The sequence below is a fragment of the Aythya fuligula genome, chromosome 3 (assembly GCF_009819795.1).
Source record: "Aythya fuligula isolate bAytFul2 chromosome 3, bAytFul2.pri, whole genome shotgun sequence".
NCBI lineage: Eukaryota > Metazoa > Chordata > Aves > Anseriformes > Anatidae > Aythya > Aythya fuligula.
The window spans coordinates 70,917,383-70,930,426 of NC_045561.1; the positions used below are offsets into that span (position 1 = coordinate 70,917,383).

At 46.9% G+C, this 13,044-nt stretch overlaps 1 protein-coding gene across 1 annotated transcript; it reads right to left on the bottom strand.

Moving 5' to 3' along the window:
* Positions 1–1,035: 1,035 nt before the first annotated feature.
* Positions 1,036–7,149, bottom strand: PPIL6 (peptidylprolyl isomerase like 6). Its single transcript, XM_032184459.1, has 8 exons — positions 7,066–7,149; positions 6,743–6,838; positions 6,150–6,338; positions 5,616–5,678; positions 5,324–5,471; positions 4,324–4,380; positions 2,340–2,475; positions 1,036–1,147 (listed from the first exon to the last, which is right to left on the bottom strand). The coding sequence occupies exons 1-8, from the start codon at positions 7,147–7,149 to the stop codon at positions 1,036–1,038; spliced, it is 885 nt and encodes a 294-aa protein (XP_032040350.1).
* Positions 7,150–13,044: the final 5,895 nt, after the last annotated feature.

A 13,044-nucleotide genomic window follows, 5' to 3' on the forward strand; every position in this document is an offset into this window, starting at 1 on the left:
CGCAGCAAGCTCAGCCCAGGAGCAAAGGTCACTCCCTCGGTACAGCCTCTTCATGCTACTGGAAATAAAGGTAAGAGGACGGTAAGCTGAGAGTGTCCGTGTGTCTCACAGATTGCATCTGCACCCCAGCCCTTATGACTGCCCCTTACTTTGCATTTCCCGTGCACTTCCTCGTGGCCTCTCTTTCCAGGCTGCGTTTTCATTTTCTTCTTTTAGTGCTTCTCTGCCATCCTCTGCTGGAGTCGTCAGCACCCAGGCTCTGCTCCATTTGCCAGAGATGTCTTCCATGTGTGCAGTCCTCAACACCAGCAGTTGTGTATTAGAGATTTGCATCCATAGGTAACCTTAACATCTCCTGCTGTGCATTAACTTTATAAACAAGATTTTTCCCTGTTTTCGTGGGAAAAAAACATTTTTGGTTTTAACAAAATCTGTCAAAAACAATTACGTAAAACTTAAGCTTATTTTAACATTTCTGGTTTTAGCCTGATGCAGCTCAACCTGATTTCAAGGGTTATGTCAAGGGATTTTGGTTAAGAGTGGTCGGTGAAGGATCAAACATATGGCTCTCAGAGAGGCCTCAATCCTGCAGACATTTTTTTCTCCTTTCCTCTAAGGGATGCGAGTTACCACATACGGGCTGCATCTTGTGTCAGCGCTGTGCAGGGCATTGGTGCCCCAAGCAGCGCTCTGTGCTGTGCGTGGAGGTTGCAGTAGAGGCAGAATTTGGCCGAGATGGGTCAGCTTTATCCATCTGGGTGCATACACATCTGTCCACCTGCACTTTACCCACTGTATCATCATATTTTAACACCATTATTCATGAACCAGGGGCTGGCACTGGAACATGTCCACAAGTCTTTCCCTATATGTGTGTAAAAGTGCTCTTAACAGCCTACGAACACTTTTTAAAGTCAAAATAACAATCCCAGAACATTCTCATGTACAAAGAAGTGCTTTTATTCTTATCGTAACTGAAAGCCTGAGCAGGAAACAGTGCTCTATCTCACTGCGCGCAGGGAAACCAACTGTTGATCATGGCTGGAAGGTCCCACAGTCCAAAATTTTGCAGTCCACTGTAGGCCTTTCTTTGTACGTCGGTATGGCTTCCAGTCGCTGGAGAACCTCCGTGCCCTCAATCACCTGCCTGTGGTAGGGAAAAAGAGCTCTGAGCTGCTGTCACTGCCCGAGCAGCATCCCCTCTGCAGCTGCTGTGGGGCTGTAACAGAACCAAGCAGGCTCTGCTCTTTTTTTGCCATGGGGTAGCAAAGGCCATTGGCTCTTGATTAAATGGTTGCCAATTGGTGTTGTAGGAGATAAGAAAATACTATGAGTTTGCACAGTTGCATTTATTTCAAGAAATAGGCCTTGTACCCAGCTGCAAAACACTTTTGAGGAGAAAGAAGTGAAAAAAATGTGCTAAATGTTGGCAGTGACAGTTATGGGAAGAGTGTCCCGGAGAAATACCTTTCATTTCCTCCCTTGGCAGTGCCAACCTGCACCCTGTGTTCTGCAACCTTTGCTGTTTTCAAGATCTTTTCAAAAGTCTTAGATAAGCAACAGAACAAATCATCCAAACTTTTCCTCTGTTTTCAAAGTGAGGTGGCCAGAAGAGAAAATGTTTTCCAGTGTACATATACGTTAATTAAGAGCTTGTCCTGTAGAGATTAGCCTTGTAACAGGGGTCAGTTATGCTCGAGGATTCTGCACCTTCCAGATTACACAGAGCCAGTGGCGAGGCAGGAACTCGAGGTAAACACCACGGGTTAGAAATCTGTCCAGCCAGCCATCCCGCTTGGTTTGTTCTCTGCAGGTTAGGCACTCATGTTTTTCACATCCTCCCAAAACGCTATCCATCATGCAACTACATGGAAGCTGTACTGTAAATTTCTCTCTGTGTGGCAATATGTGCATATTTTACGCTCCTATGCCTAGCAAGCTGCTCGGAGTAATTATCTTCCTTATTACATTTTGGAAATCGTAAAAATCCCACCAGGGCCAGCCCTGTGCGTTAACCTACTGAGACAAGCATTTGCTCAAACAATTTCTCTCAGCTCCTGTCGGCAGAGCGGAGGCTGGAGGCTTTGCTCAACGCCTCCGTGCCCGTCAGGTCACACCTTCAGCTGACACCGAGCTATGCAGGCTCCGATTTGTAGCCAGGGCAGAGACGTGGAATGAGGGGGTTACCTCAAATCTGATGTATCCATCCTCCCCCTGGCCAGAGACATCCATGTTGCAGCTTTAGGGACTCAGTGGACCTCCCTCCAGGGCAGCAGTGTCCCGCAGAGCTAGGGCAACCTCCTGCACGCTGCAGCAGGTGCAGACTCGTGCATACATACCCAAAGGCCACGCACTTTTTGTCCAGGTAGGGAGCTGGTTGGAGGGTGATGTAGAACTGGGAGCTGTTGCTGTGGCGGCCCTTGTTGGCCATCCCGAGGACTCCTCTTCCCTTGTGACGGATGGCGAAGTTTTCATCTGGGAAAAGAGTTCAGGGATGAGAGGCAGCACTTGTGCTGCTTCCTTCCTCTGCTGCGCTTCATTTCCAGCTCCCACGACCTCCCATGTCTTTCTTCCCCGCTCACACTTTCCCTTTTCCTTTTTCCCCAAAGGTCCCTCAAGTTTTGTGTGAATAAAGTCTGGTGTGAATCAATAGCCTTCCAACGGACAGCTGGGGATGGAGAGGTGACAGGGTGAGCAGAAGCTGTACTTCGATTTGTGGGATGGCAGCAAGGGCTGGATGCTTCTTCCATGGACAGGAGCCCGGCGAGGAGGTGGGGCAGGGGAGCACCAATCCTGACCTTCTCCACTGCTCATCTCCTGCCTGGTCACACCGAGTGATCCAGGGCTCCATCAAAACCTCAACAAGCTTGAAACTGTAGAAATGTTTAGATTGTAAAATTGATTTGGGGGGGATCGTTTTTACCCTGTTCGAGTGCCCTTCTGAGAAGCTGATTCACAAAAATGGTAATGAAATGTTAACTGAAGAGTTACTCCCCGAGTGCTGACTCGTGGTTCGCAGAATGACTTCAGCAGTCTAATTTTGGAGCGGGATGCTCTGCGCTCCGTGCTGCTTCGATCCAAATGATTCTCTGTAATTACCTCAGGGCTCTGAGCTCATTACAGTAAAACATAGCCGCGTCCCTTTAATTTCAGCAAGCGTTGCAGTGAATAGAGGTGTGCCAAGTGCCCAGTTTCACAGAACAGAGTTTCGCCATCTGACAGAGGCATCTGTCACTGTTTGCAGATATCGAAGATATTTGTCCTCTGTCCTCTGTGTAAACAGGGTGGCGGGAAGCACTTGGAAAGCAACCTAAGCCTTAAAATAGACGGGCGTACCCGAGTGAACACCTTGCTGGAGGATGAAAAGCTATGGGCAACTTTGAAATGTTAAGGAGAAAGAGCAGGGCTCTGGGCAGTGGTGGTCAAACCCGCCAGGCTTCCCGCTTCCAGCCTGCCTTGGCTCAGTCCGTGGCCTCGAGGTGAAAGTGGGCTCTTCATTGCCTTTGGAAATAAAGTTTTCAGATACTCTTGGCACTTCTGATCTCCCTGTTGGCTGCTGCCCAGCCTGCTCGAATATAACATTGGTTGTGACATTGGCAGAAAGCAAACTTTTACATAAGAGAACATAAATCATTTTCAGAAGCGCTTCAACTGCCCTAAAACATCTTTATGGGCAGCATTTAATCCAAACGGAGTATCCCAAGCGCCTATGTCAATTATATGGGTGTTTTTTCTTAAATAGTGCATGTCATAATGTCCTTTTTTCTTTACATCTCATTACTTTCTATCAGCATGGGGGGACATTTATTGTTAAACTCGCTCATGCCTGTCATTTCTCGACTTTCACAGCTTTATGGACCTTCTGCATGTCGTCGGATTCAGAAGTAACTCTGCATCCCACCGCAGTCACAGAACTGACAGCAGCGCTGCCTGCGGTGTGCCCAAGCCTTAAAAGCTGCCTGAGGTCCAGGAAATGTGGAGATAAAGCCAACTCACTTCCATTACTTTAAACACATTTGAACGAGTGGTATCAGCAGCCTGGAGATCTGCAGCTAACCCACTTCTAAAGTCCTTCCACAAGGGTGAGTATTCATGTTTGAAGTGGGCAGGCGGGTGAATCTCAGCCCTAACTTTGTCAGGGAAAAGGGACAGATGGAGCTGAGCACCCAGCATCAGAGGAGTGGGCCAAGACTGCAAGTCAGTGCCTAAAACTGAAGTGTCTCACTGAAAAAAAAAATCAAATTATTTCCTCCGGGGAAATGAAACAACGTGATTTTTGCTTAAATTTGCTATTTGCACAGTAAGGTAATTAAGGAAACATACCTTCAAAGGTGGGACCATAGATGGACTCTCCTCCGTCTCCTTTCCCAGTGACTATGTCTGTAGGGCAGACAGAAGGAGCAGTCAGAGGCCGGGTGTAGCACAGGCAGGATTTGGGGTTGTCTGAGCAGCTCCAGCAGAGCTCGGAGACATGGGTTCCCCGTCCACTGGGGAAACAACTGCACAGACCTTTCTCTTTTCATACCAACATTTTAACAGACTTTTGGAAACGTTTCATGAGTCACTGCATCAGCCGAGGATGGGACAGGTTGGGAGAAGGGCATCTGTCAGAGAGAACGGGGTTAGAACAAGGAAGGAGGAAAAGGCAGCTGTGATGCTATGGCAGCTTAAGGCTGCTCACTTGCTTGAGAAAGAAGTATAGTAAAAGAGAAATTCCCATTGGGACAGATTTCCGACAGGTGAGACAGTAATTTTAGGTTGGTTTTGTGGACTGCGTAGATATCTGCTTAGATGTTTGTGGAATGTACGAAGTTCATCTTCAAAGTATAAACTTAAAATGGATTTGAGCACTTGTGTTTAGAGTAGGCAAGGCAAACACAGGAAAGAAATACAGGTAGGTAAAGACAGATGAAAGACCAACGGGGAGTAATGAAGGCAACCTCTCCTGACACAGCTCACTATCTGGCCCTCTGAGCCTTGGCTAAATGCCTCTGGAAGTTAATCTCCCCATAAAACAAGTAACGTGTTTTCCTGTGGACATTCTTAGTGTTTTAAGGTTTCAATTAGTTTCCGAAGATATTTGGAAAAAGTCTTGGATAATTAAAAGAACAAATTATCTACGCTTTTTATCTATTTAGAAAGTAAGATGGACAAAAAAAATAAAATGTTTTCAGTTTTTCATATGCATTGATTAAGAGCTTGTCCTGCAGAGACTGGCTTTTCTGTTGTGTTTGGTTATGTCTTCTTGGACTGGAACCCATTCAGATCATCCCATCCCACATCTGCCGTGACCCAGATTTATTCGGGCTGTTTGGAAACACACCTCCTCCTTGGATCCACCCGTTCTTTAGCAGCCGATGAAAACAGGAATTTTTGTAAGTCAGCTCTCGACCGCTGTAAGGAGACGTCACTCCTCCAACACACAGAGCACGGAAATTCTCACAGGTTTTGGGGCACACATCAGAAAAGAGCTGCAAAGTGAGTGTGAGAGGAGAAACGTGAAATTCATAACCGATGCCAACTGGTCGGATTTTGGTCCCCCCTCCTTTGGCAAGTGAAACCACCACATTTGCTATCTTTGCTCTTTGCTTTTGCTGTTCTTCACAGCAACATACCTCAAACAGAAGCGTCCCAACGGGCTGCTCATCAATGGCTATGTCCAGGTACACAAACACGTGCTGTTTGGACACAAAAAACAAATCCAGTGAGATGAAGGCCAGCTTTCAGTGCAGCTCTCACTTTCTAACACATCTCAGCACCCAGCAGCCCAGTGAGAGCCATCTCAGCGGGATTGCTGGTACAGAACAGTACTTCTATTGCTTTGTGTAAGCAAACAAAAAAGTAGAGGACGTTTCACTCTGTTCTGGGCAGAAATAACCCTAGCAGTGAGCTAAAGCAAATCCTGGGCAGGGCTCACTTCTTCGCCTTGCCCTTGTCCACACGCCTGTGGCAGCCTGTACGGTAAGAGCAGGACAAATGAATCAGCAGCAATGCCCGTCCCACCACCCCACCACGAGGCACGTTTCTTGCTCTGTGCCCTCCGTTCTCAAATCTGCATGGAATCCGTGCGGCATCCTCTGTGTTTTATCTGATAACGCGTACAGCTGGCCGCACACCTCGCGCTCTTCCTGTAAACCCGTGCTACTTGCCTGGCTGTTCTTCAGGTGCTTGGTGTAGCAATCCTCAGAGATGGCCTGATAAAGCACCTCGGGCCTAAAATCGCGGTAGTCCCACCGGTGGAGGGCCCACCTGAGCAGCTCCTTCTCGTCCCCCAGCAGCCGCCCGTCAACGAAGCACATCACGCGGGAGGCGTAGGCCCACACCTCACCCCGCAGTTCCTGCGTTGCAGAGGGGTTAAAGCCTCAAGGAATCATTTCCACCTTGAGTGAAGAAGCGACGGATAACACTGCACCACAGCTCGGGTGGCCTGTGCTATTTTTATGCTTTCTCTGGTTTTAAAACCACAAAGCTGGCCAACCCAACGGGTCTGCTCCCTGGGTTTTGGTGAGGTGCGCTGATGTTGCACACAGCTCAGCGGCTGCTGCCTGCGTGCTCCTCTGCCCTCATCCCCCAGGGATTTCCCCAGGGCCACCCAGCACCTTCTGAGCAGCACTGACAGACACAGCCAAGCCTTGAGGGCCCTGCTTATCTTACCAGCCTGAAGTTGTCAAACAAGGGGCCCACGAGCCAAGACCTACTCTCAATTATAGAGGCGCAGGTGTCTGTTAGTAATGAGAGTTACCTTCTTTTTCTCCTGTAAATATTCATGCCATGCAAATTCTAATAAAGGACATATTACAGGATCCGCAAACTTGCTTGGAAACTTCAGCTTCAGTGCCTAGATTTTCCAGATATGGGGAAAAAAGAAATGCTTACGAGCAGTTTAATACCCCTCCACCCTGTCCTATCCTGCAAGAAGCTGCTTGTACTTCCCTGCAGCCTCTGCCACGTGTTAACCCAGTAACTGCACCACTCCCCTCCTGCCTTTGGCACCTGCAGAAGCAGGCACCCGGCACCTGCCCGCGGATGTTGTGGGGTTTATTTCTTCCCCTCCCTGCCGCTCACCTCAGCTGCGCACTTGGCCACGTGGAAAGCCGGGTCCTGGAGCAGCCCCGTCACCGCCACCGCCAGCAGCTGCCTGCGGGCCATGGCGCCCCTTCGTCAACACAGCCCGGTGCCACGGCAACCCGGCCACGCACCTCCTGCTGCGGGTACAACATGTTCGTAGCATGCATGCATCGCACATAACCATACAGCTCCCCCCAGCTCTTTGCGTGACGCGCCCTGCGGTGACACGGTGGGACGTTGTTCCCCGTGGTGAATGCAGCCCGGCACGGTGACAAAGCAGTTCTGGAGGGGTCGCAGCTATCGCAGCAAAGCTTTCTGCCGCCCCAGCAGGTTTGCTCCCTTTTTTCTGCTGAAGCATCCTGTGTAAAAGTGGCTTTGTGGGATGGCTGCGGGTTCAGCGAGGGTCGCTGCCAGCTCACCTGAGTCGGGTCACTTCGCTTACAGTCTCTGAGCAACGTGGATTTTAGCAGACACTTTTATGAGACAGGACAAAACTTGGTGGTGTGTAAGGTCAGAGATTCATGGCACCGCAGAACAACAGAACAGTCTGCAAGTCCCCAGAGGAAACACATCCTCAGCACATCAAAATCTGACTACTGATGAGACAGCTGTAATTTTCACGCAGAAGAAAACCATGACAGAATGAACCTATGTTAAACACAACAAGGAATTACGTTCATTTCTTGTCTTAGTAACAACGCACATTTGTATTTACATTTTTTGGAACTGTATATCCAAGTGGCTTCATCAAGTGCTACACTTGTTCATAACCCCAGGGGCAGAACCACAAAAGCCTGGAGCCTCGCAGCTCAGTAGTTCTGAACCGCGCTGGGAGCTTCGCAGAAGTTAAGCCTGTTTGCAAACTGAGACCTGTTCTTACAGAGAGAGTTATTGCCCACCTTTTTCTTTTCTTTTCACTTTTTTTTTTTTTTTTTTTTTTTTTTTTAGTTTTCATTTAGGCGTGACAAGCGCATTTTGCAAGGCACTGACGTGACGCTTCATCACAAGTCATTTTTGCTGTGCTCTCTACTTTTACCGCATGATGTAGTTTAGCACAGAGATAAGGCTGTGGGAAATAAATCATGTCTCCACTAGAAAAAAAAAAGAAAAAAAAAAAAGCATTTTTGACATATTAAAATCCCATCTGAGATGAAGCAGTTTTAATTTGTGTATACACAAATTAAATGGGGTGGCAAAGAACAAGCCTAGGTGTGACTCTAGCTAACCACAACCAGACAGCACATTAAACTCCAGCTACTTTTTCAACACTGTGGCCAAAGGAAGGTGAGGAAAACCCTTTTCCTCCTCTCCAGGCTGCCATAGCCTCTGCAGCTCGTGACAAGCAGAGCCTAATTTTAGTAGCATGACCGTATGGCTTCTGCTCTGGCCAGAAAATTATATAGCAACCTTATAGAGATTCATTTTTCTTAAAAAAAAATAATAATAATAATAATAAAAAAAATATATATATATATATACATACAAACATATAGCTTATTCTTTTTTTACTGATAATTTCTAGATGTGCAAATTCTTACTGCCACTGTGGGCAAGAAGGAATTAGCTACAGACATGCTGCTAATAGTCAGCTAATAGCCAATGAAAACCAATGGTCAAAGAAAAAAATGCAGCAAGGAAAACCAAAAAAAAGATACAGCAGTTAACCACAGCAGCACAATATCGTTAGCTGAGCAGGGCTGTTTTCTGAAAATTTACATTGGGCTTTTTTAAGAGAGAACAAGCCAAGAGCCACAGATTACTTGCTGTCTCTATCCATTTCTTATTTTGTTTCTCCCCTTCCTTTCATGTCCCTTTGTACTTCAGGTACACAAAAATCTACTGAGCAGGTTGCCAATTACCGAAATCCTTAATTATCAAAATGCTAAGCTGGGTGCTTGTTTTTCTTTTCAGCTTTTCTGTTACCCATTTATGACAATCTGAAACTGCTTTGCAGGCTTAGTCACAGCACTCAGACGGGTGTAAATGGTTTGCGGGTGCTAAGAGTTTGCTGGAAGTGTGCTCACACAGCACTGCCATCATTTCTGAGAGAGGATTACAGTGAAGGAAAGCATGGCAAGCGCAAGCAGTCGTACAGTACATTTAAAAGATGATCCCGAAGCCCTTTCAAAAGGCGTGCAGCTGATGTTCCTGGAAACATGGAGTGCTTTGAAATGTGTACACGTGCCCTGACACATGAGCCCCGAGTTTTCCTTCTGCGTGATTCTTGGAGGGTTCGCCCTCGCCAACCCTCTCCACCTGCTGCCTCTGCTGCCATTTCAGTTCCTTTCAGTCCAAGATAGCACTCGAGAGAGGCTGAGAAAGAGAACAGAAAGGCAGGCTGGATTAATATACATTGGGGCAGCCCAGTGGCTACAGCACCGCCCAGCAGGAAGCATAACGGTGCGCTTGTTGAAGATGCAAACACCAAAGAACTTTATAGCAAATACCTAGAGAGGAAGCGCTGCCCAGCTCGTCTGCTGCAGCTGCTGAACCACAACAGACAGGGCTGTGGAGGGGAAATGCAGCTGTTGGTCACCCAGCGGTCAAAGCAAACAGCGTGGGAGGCTTCAAAAGTCTTCCTACTGCGAGGGGATGATGGACACATTCAGCTGAGGAAACAAGGCAGACCTCTAAGGAAGCTGTGTCTTCCAGGTGGAAGGCAGGAGCTGACATCACTTCATTAAAAAATTTAAAGCACACCCAAGGAGGAAACGTGGTTGTGAAGATGATGATATACTTGCTAATGGGCTGTCTACAACCTGAAATTCTCCAACTGACTTCTGCGGGAAAGACCCCTGAACACTTCTGGGAGCTGGTCCCCTGTGGGAACGCACAGACACCAGGCTACAACCATGGCTGATAGAAAATCCTGCAGGACACACCAGGGAGTTGCTATTCCATCTATTCCAAAGATACTTTCCATTAGGTAGAGTTAAAACATTAGCCAGAAAAGAGCAGTAAGTGTACTACAGTGAGATGCTGGATCACCTAGAATATGCCTGCAGGTGTTTTTCCATGGGGAAGAACTGCTTGGGCCAGAGATAAATGGTGGTCCATCTATTGTCCAAAACCATTCGTTGTTCGCCATCTATATGGAAGATCTGAAAAGGGATGAAGCATACAGGGTCTCCGGTAGCTCAGAGAACTGCAGGTCTGTGAGAAGCAGCATCTTTAATCCTATGAAGAACAGATACAAGAGGTCCTGAAACCATAGCTCTGGGAAGCACGGCATCACCAGTTCCCTCTCCACTCTTTAAGAGGAACTGGGAAAAAGCGGAATTGGGAAAAGCCTCCAGAGCAGGACTGCTGGCCACAGGCAGATGCGCACACGCAGGAGGCACCACGATGACAGCCCAGACTCTGTGGCACGCCTGGTCTGCAAGCTGGTCTCCTCCTGGCTGCTCCCCTCAGCATCTGCTTCCCCTGCTTCTGGGCACTTCCCACTAGGTCTGCCTGCCACGGGGAGACAGAAAGCACTCACCTGGGCATCGGTACAGGATTAGGCACGAATCCCATATTACCCTTCATTGAAGCAGGGAAAGATTTAGAGAAACAAAAAACCAACACACAAGACAACAGCAGCACAATAGGTTAATAGCAAATACCATCTGTGGCCTGATCACGATGCCTCACTAGTTCAGAGAGTGAAACAATCATTTCACTCACGGACACAAAACAATCTCTTCTTGAACAACTGGCAAGGTTGATGCCAGGCTCAGCATCCTGAACTGTGTGAACAAACATTCAGGTTGCAGGAGTTCACGAGGAGGTGGTCACCGCCTCCTGCCCTGAGACACCAAGAGGCAGTCACTGTAATACCCCTGGTGGTGCCCCTGAGCATGGCAGGGAGCATAAAACAAGTGTAAAAAATACATCTGATCCACAGCGACAGCGTCCCGGCTTCTAGACGCAGACCTGCATGCGCTGTAAGCTTCAGATTGCTGAGGTCGAATGTTATTTACAGCTAAACCATGGATATCAGTGGCAAGCAGCGTAAGCACGCACACAATAGCCAAGTACATACTTCAGCACAACGTGTCTGCTCTACCCCATAAGAGTTTGTTTAAACTTTCACTTGGACAATCAGCCAAAATCTTCCAGAAAAAAAGCTGGTATTTCATTAACTTGCATTTGGAAGAATAGTGAAATTAATTTAGGGGTCACACACACTGAGCAGCTTACAAACGGAGTGGCATAAACATACAAATGTGTTAATCGCTCACAAAAAGGGGTCTTTCAATAGTCTACTTATTTTCCTACATTTACATCCAAAATCCTAATCTCATTTTAACACAGTAAGCAATGAGGTGAATTTGCTAAGATTATCTTGCGTGAGGAGGTGAGAAGCTGAGGTGTTTATTGGCTAGGGAGGAAAGATATTTAGAGAGCTGCTTTGAAGCACAGTTTCAGGGGCACGCATTTTTTGCTAAATAGTTCTTGGTGACAGCTGGACTGACAAGCAAAGCTGCAGGGGTTTCCTTTAAAACTCAAAGCAATTTTAGGCTTCAGTTGCAGCCTTAGAAATGCACACACGGAATAGAGATTGATTTTCATCTTTAATATAAATGTATTCACTACAAAGGAAGTAAATGGTGTCAAAATGCAACATTTGTGGTGCGAGAAACCACGCGAGCTTTTAATTTTCCAACTGCAAGCTAAAACGTGTGCTGACAGCTTAAGCAATGCAGGGTGCAAGATTAGTCACTGCTGTGCTATCCACAGAAGCAAGTTTCTTCACTTCTTGTTGGGTAATTTGGTAGAAGAAGAGTGTAAGGAAATTCCAAAAGCACAACTTCCTTTTTAATTATAGGGAAAGAGAGCATCCAGCCATGCCTGTGCGACTGCAGCTCAAACGTGGTTTTCAAGGGGAGCTTCACAGTGAACAATTTAAAGCACAAATAAAATAATAATAATAATAAAAAAAAACAACAGTAGAAAGTGTATGACAATTATTTTACTGATGGCTTGGAATTTAGCTTGTAATCAGCTTCTAAACATTCCAGGAGTTATGTCAGTAAATGGCAGAGTTGCACATTTCAGTGTTGTAGTTTACCTTCATTATAGATAGAAGTTGTTGGTATGGAACCACTGGAATATTTATCTTAAATGCATACAATTCAGAAAGATTTCTGTAGCTCTTACAAGCAGCTTCACTGCATTTTTTTGTATGTTCTCACAGCACCAAGACTTCAAGCTTTTGAAGTACAGCTGCAGAACATGCTGCTCCTCCTCAGTGGCAGGAAGTATAAATTGTATTGTTCTGAGAGGGAAAAAATCAGAAGGTGAAAAGCCTGACTAGTGTTCTGCTGTGGGATTTGGTTCTTTGTATTGATCCACTCCCACTGCCTACCGTCCTTATGATCAGTCTGTATAAAACCTGACCTAGTTCTTGGAAAAAATTGAGATGCTTACCCAAAGTCCAGCAGCACACAGTTAGGAGCCTGCCTAATACTTAGATAAGGAACATCAATCAACCAGAATTTGGGCTCCTCAGAAGACACTGACACACTGGGCTGAGCACAGCAGAAGACTGCCAAGGTGATTAAAGAGCTGGAGGTGACGAAACTGGGTTTGCTCAGCCCTGAGGAGAAGGCTCTGGGAGGAGCTGTCTTCAACTGCCTCATGGGAGGGCGCAAAGGCAGAGCCAGACACTCCTCGGAGGTGTAGCGGCGGGATGAGAGGCGGCAGACACAGACTGGAATTTGGGGAATTGCCATGAAATACAGGAAACATTTTGTCACTACAGTTACGGTCAAACACCAGAACTGGTCGCCCAAAGGGGCTGTGGATCTCCATCCTTGGAAACAGTCAAACTGAGCAAGATGATGGACCAGCTGGCCTCTGGAAGTCCCTTCCACCTTACACTGTTGTACCATTCACGAACTGCTTTTTTATGCCAGTGACTCCCTCTGGTCAGTCACATAAGCCAAGCATCAAAGATTTTGTTTTGTTTCCAAATTCACCTGCCGATGCCTT